Source organism: Festucalex cinctus, chromosome 1, assembly GCF_051991245.1.
Source record: "Festucalex cinctus isolate MCC-2025b chromosome 1, RoL_Fcin_1.0, whole genome shotgun sequence".
NCBI lineage: Eukaryota > Metazoa > Chordata > Actinopteri > Syngnathiformes > Syngnathidae > Festucalex > Festucalex cinctus.
Window position 1 is genome coordinate 29,226,590 of NC_135411.1, and position 16,425 is coordinate 29,243,014.

Here is a 16,425-nt window from a genome sequence, read left to right on the forward strand (position 1 = left end):
TGTGACTCTTGCTTGATAAGCAACAAAGGTTTAATGGGCTCTTTGCACAGCTAGACTACTTCATGAACTGAATACCACACCTTTGTTTCCTGTCTTTCATGAGTGGACAAACTGATTAATCCAGGTGTGTCTGGCAAATGTCGTTGTAGTTACTGACATCAGACACACCTGGATTAATCGGCTTGTCCACTCATGAAAGACAGGAAATTAATGAGTGGTGTTGAGTTCAGGAAGTAGCGGATTTGTGCAAACAGCCCATTCTCCAGATTTTTTTTCTTTACGCAAATGAATTAACATACTGTATATGCTTTCTCTTGGAAAAACGGGCATTTTTGTCTACACGTTTTTAAACAGTCAATAATGAATTCATATTTTAAATGTTATGCAATTTTACTGACAAAATTTGCTGTCAAACTACATTCCTCGCCAGGTCCAGATCTATTTTATCGGAAAGTCAAGGGATTTTCTCACGTTTACACATGAAGCAATGTATCTAAAGGAAAATATTTGCAATTTGGGAGCTCATAGGTCTTTGGCCATGTGGATAAATCACTGACTTTGCAACAAATAAATGGGTACTATGTTTGACAATGTTTACATGTTTTCAGGACTACTGCTGGGCTTCCAAGGGGTCCTTTCTGGTCATATCAAAAACAGTGTAAAATGATTATGCTCGTGTATTTTTTTTTTTTTTTTTTAATTAGCAGGAATTAAAGTCACTATTAAAAAAAAAAATAAGTCACTAGGCTGTTTAGAAATCTCAGTAACTACGACCAAATGTGAAAACAGACTTGTTATGAAGTAGCTCCTCTCTGTTTGGAGCCATGCTGTTAGTGGAAGCAGTAGGCATCTTCTGGAACACAGCTTTTAACTGCTGAAAAAAAATCATAGTGGATAAAATTTTCAAATTTAATTAATAAACCGGATTCATCACCACCCTTGGAATGTAAACAATAGTTGCCCAACAATACCTCTTTCACAGACATGAATTTGGGTGAACATTTCTTTCTAAATGAGAAGTCTCAAGGACCCATGCCCAAAATTAGACGAAAGATCACCCATTTTGTTATAAAGCAGTCTAGGGCGGTTGCATACTGTCAATGTATGTTGATCATTTCATATAATTTGAGACAGTTTGAGTTTTCTTTATTGTCATTGCACAATGCACATACACAAGTACAGAGCAACGAAAATGTGTTAACAGGCTCAACCTTCTAAGAAATACAAAAAAAAAACAATGGGGTTGCAATGACACAGCAGGGCAGCAACTCAACGAGTGCGCTCACCCACATCTGTGACCTTCACAGGGGAAAGATAAGGGCACCAATGGAAGAATTCAAAACAGGACGTGTATGTTTGCGAGTGTGTGTGTGTGTGTGTGTGCGATGTCAGTGTCTTTCGCATCAGAACAATGAGTCAAAACGGGAAGTGCCCAGCTGTATTTCTTGATCCAGGGGAAAGCTCCAGATAACATATCCTTGATTACAGGTGTCAGGGCCTTTTATTAATTATTTTTATGTCCCCCTCCACCACCCCCTGCATAACTCTGAAAAGTGTCAAGATGCGGTGTCCCACCTGTGGCTATGGTGATTTGGAGAAGAAAGACAAGTTCTGCAGAGAGTGTGGCATCAACTTGGCGGTCCAGTCTGCCAACAGCCAAGGTAAAAAAGGTTTTCCTCATCAGACTGCATATTCACAATTTGATAATGATGGCCATCATGTCAATGCACCTTTGTGGATGGACTATTAATTCACTAAAAATAAAGTGCTGTACTAAATGAAATCCAAAATGGGCTTCAAAGTTGCGAAATTATAATTCTAAAATAGCATTTTTTTGTGTGTGTGTTTGCTGCATTCGTCACATAGAAGGATTTGTATATCAATCAGTTAATGAAGTACTGACAAGAACAGAACCTGGTAAAACAGCTTTTTCTTTTTTTTTCTTTTTTCTTTTTTTATGATGCACCAAATGTTTGTAATTAACTTAAAGCCTCCTTAAATCTAGAATCACTCCCACCACTCAGTACTTGGAAAAATATTCAAAAATCAGGCATAAAGGAACAATGAAACAGTTTTTAATAGGGGTGTGAATTGCCTAGTACCTGACAATTCGATCCGTATCACGATTCTTAGGTCACGATTCGATTCGATACCAATTAATCCCGATATGAATTTACAAGTCAATTGTTCCGATTTTTTTTTTTTCTCAATTTAGAAAATACCATTCAGTAAAATTGTACATGTACACTGTAAGATTTGTATGAAAAATTATTATTTATTGATCTCAAACTTCAATGTTATAACTGTGAGCCACTCTACTTAACAAACAAGTTGTAACCTTTTTCATGTTAGAACAGCATTGAAATAAAATATTAAGGCTTAATGTTCCATTAATATAACATTCTTCCATCCTTAAGGTGTGAAAAGTAGATGTTTTGTTGAATATTTTTTCATCAAAAATGGATGTTAAAAAATCGATTCGGCCGCCTATTGAATCGATTCGAGAATTGCGTGCTGTAGTATCGCGATATGTTGCCGAATCGATTTTTTTTTTAACACCTCTAGTTTTTAACCTCTTTGTATTAGATTGCATGTGTAACGTCGACCACTCAACTATGTGGAGTGTGTCAGTTCAGTTGTGTTATCTTTTGTTTATTTTGCAATTTTCTGCCGCCTGTCTTGGTCAGGTTTCTCCCCGTGAGAAGAGTTGTAACTTAATGGGACCTATCCTTGCTAAAGACAGGTTAAATACAGTAGTATAATGTACCTTGTATAGTCATGGTAACAAAAGCTGTTCTTTCGTAGGCACCCCCAGGTGTGCAGTAGCTATTTTGACATGACATGACCACCCCCTTAAAACTGCGCATTAACCCCCCAAAAAATAAAGAAAACGGAAAATTTAAACAGTTTACTTTGTCTTGAAAGATGGAGAAATTTTACAGAACAAATGCACCGAATGGAGAATAACCTTTTATTCATTCAAGACAGAAACGTGACAGAAACGTATAGAACCCTCTAATTGTGTAATTTCTTAGAAAATTACATCATAAAATAGCATCAAATGCTGCTTCACCATATCTAAAAACAAAGACGTGATTATGTGTTGTTGTTTTTTTATTTTATTTTTTTTAACAAAGTTATGTATTGGTCATGCATGAAAAAATCCTGTAATGGAGATTGTTGCATTGGATATTTAATCTACTTCTTTAATTTGCATGAAGGAAATGAACCAAACTCCCTAGTATCAGATTTGGAAGATGCGACTGCTGCACCGGAATGCAAAGTTCCTGTAAACAGCAAAGATTCTAAAAAAAAGGTAAGCACTGTTCGCTTTTCTACTCACTAAAATAGGTCCTTTGTAAAAATTGGGTACAGTTGCGTATTAAAATGAGATCATCTATTCAGAGTGATTTATTCTGGAGGCCAAACTGTCGCCAACGTTTAAGCAGGGTTCCTACACATGTGCGGAAAGTTAATGTGATCAATTCCAAGAGCCTTCAATTGTAAAGCACTTTGGGCACCATATGGTAGTTAAAAGCGCTATATAAAAAAAAACAAAAAACAAAACAGTCCACTTACCATTGTCCATGGATAGATGGATGATGGATAGACGGATGGACTTACAATAATCAATTCAGGCCTTAGCTGTTTTTTAATTACAAGAGCTCAAATTTGGACTGATTGGCAGTATTTGTATATTCTGTTTTATTTGTTTTGCATGGGTACAGAACTAAGTACACTTTGTTTACTAAGATTTTTACTTAACACTTATTATAACATAATTTCACAATTCACATGTTTTTATTTGTAGAAGAAAAGGAAAAGCCGGAATAAAAGGGGAACAGATAGGTCCCCCTCAAGCGAGGACCAGTCTGGTTCCTTTGCCAATACCAACAATAATGATGCACAGGATGAAACCTTTCCATCTGAAGAAACGGCAGTTACACATAATGAAGAAGATAAACATGAAGATGAAGACAATGCACAAAAATCAGTTCAAGATTCATCAGATACAACTCAGCAGTCCAACGATAATGACAGTGCAAGTTTGGATGCTAACTCAGGTACAGGCTCAGTGATCGAGACTGCAAAGTGTGGAGAGTCAAAAGGAAATGAGACAAAAAGTGAGCATGAACAAGCCACTTGTGCGCAACTTTCACTGGACCAGAACGCCAATGTGGATCAGGAACAGCAAGGGAAGCGTGAGGAACAGAAACAGAACCAGTCTGCCACTGCAGAACAACCAATGGTTTTTGGCCCACAATTACCATCCAAGGTAATACTTGATGCAAATGAACAGCTCAGATCAAACGTATTCTGTTCCTAGTGGAGTGTTGTTATGCTTGCAGGTGGTTGTTCCAGGTACAGGCTCAGTGACCGAGACTGACAACGCAAATTGTGAAGAGTCAAAAAGAAGTGAGACAAAGAGTGAGCATGAACAAGCCACTTGTGAGCAAGCGTCACTGGACCAGAACGCCAATGTGGATCAGGAACAGCAAGGGAAGCATGAGGGGCAGAAACAGAACCAGTCTGCCACTGCAGAACAACCAATGGTTTTTGGCCCACAATTACCATCCAAGGTAATACTTGATGCAAATGAACAACTCAGATCAAACATTGTATTGAAGTTTGAAGATTAGTTTAAAAGGACAGTGTGCAATAACATTAAAAAGATGGTTGCACCAGATTTAGCACAATGCTAGTTTCCATCTATAGTTCTCATAAAATGAAATTACATTACAGCTAAAAATTAAATACAAACAACATACGAAGTGCCAAATTACATTCAACCAACATGAAGTATCAGATACGAGGGGTGTGAATTGCCTAGTACCTGACGATTCGATTCGTATCACGATTCACAGGTCACGATTCGATTCGATACCGATTAATCCCGATACGAATTTATAAGTCGATTGTTGTAATTTTTTTTCATTCAAATTTAGAAAAAATACTAATCAGTAAGCTTGTAGAGTGTAAGATTTGTAGGAAAATGTATTATTTATTTATCTGAAATTTCAGTCTTATAGAGGTTGTAATCTGTTTCATGTTTGAACAGCATTAAAATAAAATATTAAGGCTTAATGTTCCGTTCATATAACATTCTTCCATGCTTAAGGTGTGAATCCTAACCCGAAGTAAGACGTTTTGTTGAATATTTTTCCATTAAAAATGGAAGTTTAAAAATCGATTCAGCCGCCTATTGAATCGATTCGAGAATTGCGCGATGTAGTATCGCCATATATTGCCGAATCGATTTTTTTTAACACCCCTATCAGATACGTAGTACAAAATTATTAAATTACAGATCTTGTAAAAAGGGGCAGAATTATACAAAACAGCAATTTACAAATCTATAACAAGCATAAAATACATAAATCGTAGAGGTGGTGGTCGTAGTATGTTCGCTATTGAAGCTGTTCCTAGTATTCTGTTCCTAGTGGAGTGTTTGTATGCTTGCAGGTGGTTGTTCCAGACACGGGCTCCAGCGTGGACCCACACGATGAAGTGGAAGACATGGAGATCCAAACATCTGATGCAGACTGTAATCCACAACATTTCACCTCTCAACCTCAACCAACACCCATAAGGTTTATCTCTTTTAGCTGTTTTTTTTAATTTTTTTTATTGAAAACATTTAACATCATATTAACAATAATAATTATAATATATGTTTGTCTCTTTTGGTTTTGTACTTCAAGCAGAAGCAGAACCATAGCTTCCCATAACAGACTCAGTATTTACTTCCATGCCATCCTCTCAAAGGATTTCAAGTTGGACCTCAATGAAGATCGCATCTTCATCAAAGCTGGACCTCCTTTAGCAACATGGGAGGACAATTTACTGGAGTTAAATGTGACCAGGTAATTCTTCTGCATGTAGTGCATTCTTGAGTTTTTTTTTTTTTTTTTTTTGGTAATGATTTTGCAATTATTTCTGCAGTTTCCTTTTCATTAAGTTGTGAAGCAATGATGGTCATACTTTGATTTGAATGACTTTCAAAACTACTTTCCATCCATCCGGATAAATTATTATTATTTATTATAGTCCAATTTTATATCTAATTTTGATATTCTATCCAACCATCCATCCATTTTCTGAACCGCTTTCTCCTCACAAGGGTAGCGGAGGGTGATGGAGCCTATCTCAGCTGTCTATGGGCAGTAGGCGGGGTACACCCTGGACTGGTTGCCACCCAATCGCAGGGCACACAGAGACGAACAAACATCCACGCACACAAGCACACATAGAGCCTATTTGGAGCGCCCGATTAACGCGCCATGTACGTCTTTGGAATGTGGGAGGAGACCGGAGTACCCGAAGAAGACCCACGCGGGCACGGGGAGAACATGCAAACTCCACCCAGAAAGGCCGGAGCCTGGAGTCGAACCCGAGTCCTCAGTACTGGGAGGCGGATGTGCTAACCAGTCAACCACCGCCCCGCCCTTGATATTCTATTATTATATTAAAATTTTCTCATATTAAATACTTACTGGCCACCATGGTGGTATATTTGCTGGTGTATCTGAAATAGTTCAGTGTGTACGCTGCCCCTCAGCCAAAGAGGACAAATGGTATTATTAAAAATAATGGATTTTTTTGTTAACTCATTATTATTGAAGCGCAAGCTTTCGCTAGGGTCTAAACACTACTGCCACTCAAAATCACACTCCCATGTTCTTTAAATGCATTGTAGACATAAACTCAGTAACTCCTTTTCAAGTGGGTGTACTGACCAACAAATGTACAAAAAGAGGGTAAAACCATAGGCGGCTTTGCTCACCCACCAAGATGTTTGTCCCCCTACCCTCAGGCACATCCCTGAAAATAAGCAAGTCAAGGTTTTTTTTTTTTTTTTTATGTAGCCCTTAATCACACAAACGTCTCGCAGGGCTTCACATGCCCACAGTTGACAAATCCCAACGATAACCCTTACCAAACCCCTACAAACACACTACCAAGGTTAATTGCTGATGCTGGCTGCAATGAGGTTGATAAAGGTGCTTTTTTTCGGTCATAAAAAACCAGTGTGGGGGACATCAGCTCACAACAGTAGAATAGGCTGTGTCTGTCTGTGCTGAAATGCAGTGACAACAGGGATGTTTGTTGATGTTGATGTCACAATTTTGATCAGTATTAGGACAGACGACTATCATCTTGTTTATTTTATTCATTATCTTGTATCTATTATCTTCTTTTTGTGCAGGGATCTCAATGACCATGGGTTTTTGGTCGAAGGCAGTGTGGTCACCAAGAAAATGGATACTGAGTCTGTGTCTATACCTTACAAATATGTTGTCTTTCGGAAGGGAAAATATGAATATGAGCACATCTACAAACAGTATTCTGATCACCGCAAAATCAACAGATGCTTGTTTGTGAAATCTCACCTCCTTAATGAAGATGGTATGAAAACCCCTCAGTCACACCTGTTATGTAGACTTCTATGCTTGTTAATTTTTTTCTTTCTTTCTTTTTAAGGGGACTGGCATCAATATGATGACATTGTATGTGTAAAGCCACCAAAGAACATATTCAAACGCTTGTATGAAAAAGTGGCCGACAGCTTGTGGGCTGACCAGAGCAAACAACTGATTCAAGGACGAGAAATTGCAGGGAAAATAATGATGGACACAATATTTGATCTTCTCAGGACCTGGACTGACGACAATTTAAAAGGTTTTCTAAAACAGCTGAATCAGTTCTTTGACATTTATGCAAACCCATCGACTCATGAGGGAACACATAAAAAATGGCACTCGTTAAACTATGATGAGAAAAAAGTAAGTTCCGCCGTGTAGCAAATCTGTCCTGGTGTTGGCAAATTCTGCTAAACCACTTTGCATTTCCCAGATGGGGGCGATGGTGAAGGACTTCATGTTGACAAGTGTGACTCCTGTGTTACTTGGGGATGCGAAAGCTGAGAGTCTGTACATTGAAGATCCTCTGCGGGCGGCTGTCATCATGCTCTATGTGTGTGAACAGTACCGTATCAAATTGGACACTGACCACCGCCTCCGCCTGTGCAAGCAGCTGTGTTTACCCAAACTAGAAAAAGTTGCCTTCCTCCAGTACTGGCAAGATTTCATAGGAGATGTTGCTCCTCTTCTTCCTAGGCAAGTACACTCTTAGAAGTAAAAGTGCTTATTAGAGCCTTTTAAGGTTCCCCCAGCTTGTCTTAGGAGAACCCTTTTTTGGTTCTTGTTAGAACTGTTTATTAAGGTTCCACCTGGAACCCTTCTGAAGGGTTCTACTGAGAACATAACAGGTTATACACAGATCCATCTGTGAAAGGTTCCACCCAGAACGCTGTATGAAAGGTTTAACAAAAAAACCCTTAAGGGTTTCATCTAGATCTCACACAGGGAGTTCTATTGAGAACCCTGTGGTGTCTCAAGGGTTTCCTCCAGAACCTTCACAGAGAGTTCCACTGAGAACCCTTTTGTATTTTAAGGGTTTCATATAGAACCTTCACAGAAAGTTCAATTGAGAACCATTTTATATATCAAGGGTTTCATCCAGAACCTTCACAGCAAGTTCCACAAAGAACACCCTTTATATTGCAAGGTTTTCATCTAGAACACAGAAAGTTATACTGAGAACCCTTTTATGTTGCAAGGGATTTATCTAGAACCTGCACAAGGAGTTTTGTTTTTTATAAGGAACTAAACTATTCTACAGAAAAAAAAAAGTTTACTGTGTTCATAATTGTTGACACTGAGAAATAGGGGTGTTTAAAAAAAATCAATTCGGCAATACATCACGATATTACAGCTCGCAATTCTTGAATCGATTCAATAGGCAGCCGAATTGATTTTTAAACATCAATTTTTGATGGAAAAATATTCAACAAAACGTCTTACTTTGGGTTAGGATTCACACCTTAAGCATGGAAGAATGTTATATTAAGCAGTGTTTCTCAATTCCGGTCCTCAGGCCTCCCTAGCCCCCCAGAAATAGGTCAACTCACCAATTTTCAAAAATAAATAAATGGACCCATGAGGTCCCCCTCCATCAGGGTGGGTTACAATGGCAGGAACAAAATTATTATACAGAGAGTATAGCGTGTTGAAACATTATATAATTTGTACTGTATACTAAATTTTGAACATCACAAATTTAGAAATTTTGACACAAAAAAGTTCTTCTGCAGACAAATGCCTCTTAACTCAGTCTCATAGTGCACTGATGGAAAAAAGGGGGTGAGACTCGGGAAAACGTAGCAAAGGTTGTGGGACAGCCAGTATACCAAATGAGCCATGCCGCTCCTGTTGTGTGTTAGGATATTGCTGATGTCAGGTGGAATCGTTGTAACTCCTAAACTAATCAGTTGGCCTTATTTTGGACACACCAACAATGCAGTACAAGGACAAACAAGATTGGCATAGCTCAGGTGATACAGTGGTTGTCTCCCAAACTGAAGGTCATGAGTTCGGTCCTCAATGCTTGAGTAACTTTTTTATTTATTTTTTTTTATTTTTTATTTTTTTTAATAAACTGGTAAAATGTACTCAATACTCTTCTTGTAAAATTTCCTAAGAATTTCTTACATGGCTAACATGGCTATTGCTAAACATTTGAATATGTGGTAAGGATCTTCAAATACCAATGTTTTCAAAAAAGGGTTCTCTGTATTGAAACGGTTCTTACAGGAACCCTTAGCCACAAAAGACCCCTTGAAGACTTTTTCTTTTTTTCTTTTTTCAAAAAAAGGGTTCCCCAGAAACCCATAGTTCTGGATAGAACCTCTGCCTTTCATGAAGAACCCTTTTGGAACCCTTACTTCTAAGCGTGTACGGTTATGCCTGAAAGTTTATAAACAGCCTAGGGTATGTCAACTTATTCTAACACTCTGGCAAGTGTTAGAATATTTGGTATAGAATATTAGGTTTCAGTTGACATGAATAGAGATGTGCATGTAAATTTTGGTGATGATTCATAACATTTTTTTGTGTCATTAAGCGAGGTTTACCTTTTGTACAATTACAGTTGTGCACATAAATTTGCATACCCCAAGCTTATGTAAACTTTCCATACACCAACGCTATGTAATCTTTCAAGTACAACTGTATAGTGGTACCTGAAGGCTTATCTTAACGCGCACCGTGACACTTTGATTTGGATGACGTTCAAGACATTTGGTGAAAAATAGCACAAAAAGCAAAACAAACATATAGTGTTAATCCTTTAGCTACTGGATGGCTTTCAGCAGCACATCGTAAGGCATGCAGTATTGTTTCTGAATAAATTGAATTTCATTATCAACTGTAAATAGAAAGTTTATTCTATTAATCATGGATGTTGTGGGTCTATGTTGTAGCCTGCCAAACTGCTTGAACTCTTTCATCAAAACTGTGAAACAACTTGGGAAGCCACACTGGATTGTGGCATTGCCACTCTTTCACCTCCTTGAAGGTAAAGCAGCAAGACCCTTTCAAGTGCTGACATCTGCACATGGTCTATATGATCTTGGAATGGCTGTAATGCACCATGCTGATAGGAAGTAAGAACCCTCCCAAGTCTATATGTACACATCTTACCTTAAATCTGTTCTTAAATTGATCACTTTCACGTTCCGCTTTTGCTTGTCAGGGCAATACTCAACATGATGAAAACACATCGTCACTTGATGGAGGTGGATCCACTTATTGTGCGATCCGGTTTGTACCTGATGACCCTCAGTGAAATAGAACTCTACAGCATCACCATGAACGTCCAGCTCTTGGACATTCTTCGTGTTTTCACTGTCAAGGCACCAAAGGACATAAGCTACATGAACTTTCAGGTATGCTGTTATTAACTCATTCAAGCCCCAAAACGTATAAATAAATGTTTAATACTTTGTCCTTCACTCCCCAAAACATATTATTTATATGTTTTTTTTTTTTTTTTTTTTTTGGCTAGAGCATACAGAAGGCTTTGATGCAGCTTCTGACCTGAAGAGGTTGCTTAATGCAATGGTAGTTCTTACACAGAAAATGGCCAGCAGGTGGCAGCTGAGTGTAAGAGATCAGCCAGTGGCAGAGGCTACTAGGATCAGTGGTTTAGGGGTGCTCTAAGAGGGGGGCGGGTCGGTGAAGGTATAGTGATAGGTAGGTTGTCGTGGTTTGGGGGTACTTTCCGCTACAAAATTTGCATGGAAAGTCAGTGAGTAAACCAAATCTAATAAAAGTTATGCAAAGGAGAAAGTGAATTAAAATCTAAACATATCCCAACCCTAATTTCTTGGGAAGGGTACCGGTAGGCCTACTTTTTTTTTTTTTTTTTTTTTTTTTTTTTTTTTACAACAGCGCCTCACGATACGCACTGACAGTATGCATGTTTCTGGAGTAAACCAGCTCCCCACAGTTTACAGTGAGAATTAACAAAAGTGAAACACACATGTAAATAAAATATAGTAACAGACATTAAGAATTTAACACTGAATGTTTTTTTTGTTTTTTGTTTTTTAACTATAGGCATACTTGTCTGTACTACATACACATCAAAAAAGAAATGCACTCTCATGGCTGTCCTCAACCAGGTCCGCCATTCAGTTGACTTGCCGTCACAATCGCTTCCCTCCTTTTCATGTATCCTTCCGCCAATCGCACTCATTTAATACTGTAGTTCCGTCATCCCAAAGCAGAAACAAAATAAATCCCCAAAGATACCAATGTGAAAATAAATTCTCTTACATATATATCCATCCATCCATTTTCTTGACCGCTTATTCCTCACAAGGGGCGCGGGGGGTGCTGGAGCCTATCTCAGCTGGCTTTGGGCAGTAGACACCCTGGTACACCGTGAACTGGTTGTTAGCCAATCACAAGGCACACAGAGACGAACAACCATCCACACACACAAGCACACCTAGGGACAATTCAGAGCACCTAATGAACCTGCCTTGCATGTCTTTGGAATGTGGGAGGAGGCCGGAGAACCCGGAGAAGACCCACGCGGGCACGGGGAGAACATGCAAACTCCACTCAGGAAAGCCGGAGCCTGGACTCGAACCCGAGTCCTCAGTACGGGGAGGCGGACGTGCAAACCAGTCATTCACCGTGCCGCCCTCTTAAATATATCTAAATATATATGTATATGTATATGTATACATGAATAAAGCAATGTGTCGACTGGAAATCCTGCCACACAGAAAGATAAAATATTCTCTCGCTTCTAATGTTAATTTAATTAATTTTATTGACTATAAATGCCTGTTACGGTCCAGGATGATTTTGTAAACGCTGTGTGAGCGCTCCTCTCTGATTGGTGGCCCGTGTCCCCAACTCTGTCCACCAATCAGGGAAAGGGAGGAGCACTGATGACATACTGGCTTTATTTATTTCTTATCTTTTTGGCAACTTTTACACTTGCAGTGTTTGTTCATTCTTGGCTCTTAATTTATTTTCCTCTTCATGTTTTGTGTGCAGTATTCTCTAATTTAACTTTAAAATTTAAGTCTTTCAGTTGACTCTTTCGTGCTCTCACCATGCTGGACATGTCTTGAGCATCTGCATGTCATCATCTTTCAGTTGACTCTTTCGCGCTCTCATGCTGTCCTCAATCGGGTCTGCTGTTCATGCATATAAGCAATGTGTCTCCTCATACACAGTCAGTCAGATTTTGGACCTGGGTCCACACAAAAGGCGCACCTGACTATTAGGCACACCGTCGACTTTCGAGAAAATTTAAGACTTTAAAGTGTGCCTTATTGTCGTGAAAATATGGTACTTGTTTTTTTCCCTGATGAAAGAAGAGACTCTAATCTTTCTTATGCTAGTTTCCATGTTTTTATAGCAAGAGAACACAATATTCTGTGGGCCTTGCAAAATCATTCAAAATCCAGTAAAACAGCACTGGGGGTTGCTTCAGTGAAAATGGCTGGCTGGGAGTGAATGAGATAAAACTATACATTAGAAAAAGTACATTACATGTTCCTTCTGTATCAGGAGTCACCAACATTTTACACATGAGCACCAGGTTGCCCCTATGAACCACATGAGTAGTTCATGGCCATGTTCTAAAAATAGCATACCTGTTATGGGACATATTGATTTCTTAGAAATGTTGTAGAATTCATCATTTTAGAGGGATACTTGACTCACTGAGCCATTTTCAATAGTATGAAAATATATTTTGGTTATAATTATTATTATTTCATGAACAATTAATATCTTTTAAAAACTAATTTTTGTATAATATGATAACACAAACTCAGTTTTTTGGGGGGAAAAAAAAATCCAGATTAGATTATTTTCCATCATCGTTCAGCCCTAGATACAAACGGTGTCAACCGCAGACCATGTCAGGCATGTGAATCATTCAGCTTTCGGCGATATTTTCCATTTTTAAACCAAAATAGGTGACCTATGTGAATCATGCAGATCCGTTGAGAACATATTTCACGGGTGAGGGTATGTAAGTAACCCGAGAGTGTAGCAGTGCCGGTGATCTCCCAATGTGCGCAAGCCTCATGGGAGTCAGTCTGTCGATTGGGGTGAGTACAGGTCCCTCTCATTCTGTGTATTTTTACAAGGCTTCGCGTCATGAAGCATTCGCTGAATATGTGGAAGCACTTGGCAAAAGGTGGACATCGTCATCAATGGGAATTGACAATTTCAATTTCCATCCCATTTTCCATTACAACTAATTACTGTACAACTTATTTCAGTTTCCATTTCAGTTGTTGTACGTTAGCTATAACACTACATATTTGCGGGGACGAGCTAAGGCTAAGGCTAGGATAAGCGTGGCTGTTGTTGACCCAGGCCTCTGTATATTTAGACTGCTCGGTCAGGAATAAATTGGTTGGTTTCTAACTGGTCGTTTGTATTTGTGAGTTCACAAATTCACAAGTATACATCTTGTACCGAGTACGTTTGGTTCGGACCAATCACAGAGCAACATTGTGTTTGGGCGTCGGGATATGCAACTGTAATGAAAGCACCAACACCGTGGGAAACAAACCTAACATGGAATAATGGATGCTGCAATAACACCGTAGGGAACAAACCTAACATGGAATAATGGACGCTGCAATTAATTCTGTTCTCGCAGAATTACTCACTACTCACTGTTTCCTTGTTTTATGTTGAACAGCGAGAGGTGCTTCATGCATTTTTAGCTGATAAAGATGTTCATGCTCAAGCGCGTGCGGAACTGCCAAAACCTTTTTTACGAGTGGCAAGTCACGCCAATATTGAACCTAGGGGTGGGCGATATGAGGATATTAGATCGTTAAGTGTTGACAATCTCATAAAGCTGAAAGATCGACAAGATCGTCTGTAGGGCACATTTTATACAGTTCAACAAGCTTGGTTTATGCTTGATGCATCCGTGTGGTCTTTTTTGTTATTTTTATTTTTATTTCTCCCCCCCCTCCACGCACGCACTCACACAAACACGCACACAAACTTACTCCATTCTTCTAGTCAGCATGCTAATGCTAAGTAAGCATGCTAATGCTGATGTGTCCACTGCTCCACCTGGACCATCCATGAGGTTCCGCACGACTCCCCAAAGCAAATGACGTTCGAATAAGAGGCCGAGGGCCGTGCGCGGCCGTGGATGAGTCGGACGCTCGCGGGAGCTCCGACCACCCGGCCGCGGTGGCCCGGAGTCGTGGGGAGGCGGCCGGGCTGGCCAGCTCGGTTTGCGCTCCCCCACCGGGGCCAGTGCGGCTACCCTCGTCTCCCGACGACTGGCGCTGCAGAACCACTGCCGAAAGGGTTCTAAACAACGGTTCCAACGTATTAATGCATTCGCGCCTTGCGAGTGGTATTTTTTTCCACCAGCACGCGCTTGAAAGTTCCCCGCATATGCGACTGAAATGCTCGCACTGTCGAGCCCTGTTAACAAATTGCTAAGCTAATGCTCCTCCACATGCTCCACCAACTTCCTTGTCCACTGTGGGGCTCTTCTACTGCCCCTACATGCTGGCGCGCCTCTGATCAAAGCTACATCTGCTGGCAACTATACATCATTACAATTATTTTTTCAGCTCAATACTTGCTGGGACTTGCACGAGGTTCTCCTACATCCAGTCCATAAAAAAAAAAAAAAAAACTAAAAAAAAACGCAAAACCCAAGTTAATTCGGTGATGGCGCTGAGCAGCATATATTAAAAACCCGAGTTAATTCGTGGATGGGAATACATGAATTAATAGAGCTCAATCGCAGCCATCTGATTCTGTGCTCCATGCATGCTTGGCACCACACTGCCAACACACAGGAACAGTCGATATATATATATATATATATATATATATATATATATATATATATATATATATATATATATTTTTTTTTTTTTTTTGAAAATTATCAAGTGAAGTCATTATTATTTTCGTGTATTCTTATTTTACTTTACTACTAATTTAATTTCTTATTGTCCTTTTAAGTTTTATTTAAAGTTGAGTGTTCCTGGTCTCTCAAGAATTTTCTTTCCTCAAAATTCAAGGATCCAAATATCCAAGGACTATTTCGGTCATACTACTCATTTCCACATGACATTGCACAAAATACAAACTTAGTTCCACCGTGAAAGTGAAACAATATGAAACAAGTTGGCGTTCTCTGCCTAATCCCCACAAGGTCGAGTTTTTTTTCTTCTTTTGAAAGGTTCCCCTTGAAAATGAATTTTCAGTCATGTACAGGTGATTGTCCTCTGTCGGCTTTATGAAATGAAATCCCACTCGAGTAGCTGTGAACCAATTAGAGAACAGAAAAATGCTGATGTCCCCTGAGGTCTGTGAGCAGGCCCACTTTATGTTCTGTGTGTGTATTCATCTTGTAATCTGATTGGTTTAGATTCTTTACAAAAAAAATGATCGTGTTGTTTTAATTGTATAGGGGCCTGCAATCTTGAGTTTGAAGGCTTTGGAAGGTTTGCACTGATATAGCAACACATGGAAGCTGAAATCTGATTGGACAAAAAAAAAAAAAAGATAACCTAGAAACGACTGCAGGATGCTTAGCCAAGACACACAATAATATAAAGACAAATAAATAATGTATACAGTATTTTATAAATTTATATAAAGTTTTAAATTTCAGTCAGGGCTTTTGATAATGTTTGGGCCTTCATAGAATGCCTTGAAGGCCCTGTCGGCACACCACTGCTCAAAAAATAATCAAGATCTTTTCATTTCAGGAAGTATCTGGCATTCTCTCACTCATCCAAAAGAATCTCCTTGAGAACAAATACAGGTAATTTTTATTTAAACTTGGTTGTAATTTTTTTCCCTCCATAATTTTAATTGGATTGTTCAGTTTGCATATTAAACTCTTATTACTGGTATTTCTACTCCACTAAATCTTTGATAGTTGCTTCTCTGAGGACGATGCAAGAATGTGCCTAGTTGAAGCGGTGAAGCTTTTAGACAAGATAATCAATGGATTGAAGTTATATTCCGATCTGCATATTCCTGTATCATGCATGAA

At 39.1% G+C, this 16,425-nt stretch overlaps 1 protein-coding gene across 4 annotated transcripts in view; it reads left to right on the top strand.

Moving 5' to 3' along the window:
- LOC144022883 (E3 ubiquitin-protein ligase rnf213-alpha-like) overlaps positions 1-16,425 on the top strand; it is a 151,711-nt gene that overhangs the window by 2,686 nt on the left and 132,600 nt on the right. For all 4 annotated transcript variants that reach the window (XR_013284430.1, XM_077528072.1, XM_077528059.1 and 1 more), the window contains exons 2-14: positions 1,555-1,661; positions 3,222-3,316; positions 3,812-4,276; positions 4,350-4,580; positions 5,464-5,591; positions 5,706-5,864; positions 7,208-7,407; positions 7,483-7,784; positions 7,855-8,117; positions 10,322-10,504; positions 10,594-10,786; positions 16,136-16,191; positions 16,309-16,425. The exon at positions 16,309-16,425 is cut by the window's right edge and continues 46 nt beyond it. Coding sequence is in view for 3 of the 4 variants with exons in the window: in XM_077528072.1 (XP_077384198.1) it covers positions 1,562-1,661; positions 3,222-3,316; positions 3,812-4,276; positions 4,350-4,580; positions 5,464-5,591; positions 5,706-5,864; positions 7,208-7,407; positions 7,483-7,784; positions 7,855-8,117; positions 10,322-10,504; positions 10,594-10,786; positions 16,136-16,191; positions 16,309-16,425 (2,492 nt within the window). In the remaining variant the exon portion in view is untranslated. The remainder of the gene's footprint in view (positions 1-1,554; positions 1,662-3,221; positions 3,317-3,811; positions 4,277-4,349; positions 4,581-5,463; positions 5,592-5,705; positions 5,865-7,207; positions 7,408-7,482; positions 7,785-7,854; positions 8,118-10,321; positions 10,505-10,593; positions 10,787-16,135; positions 16,192-16,308) is intronic.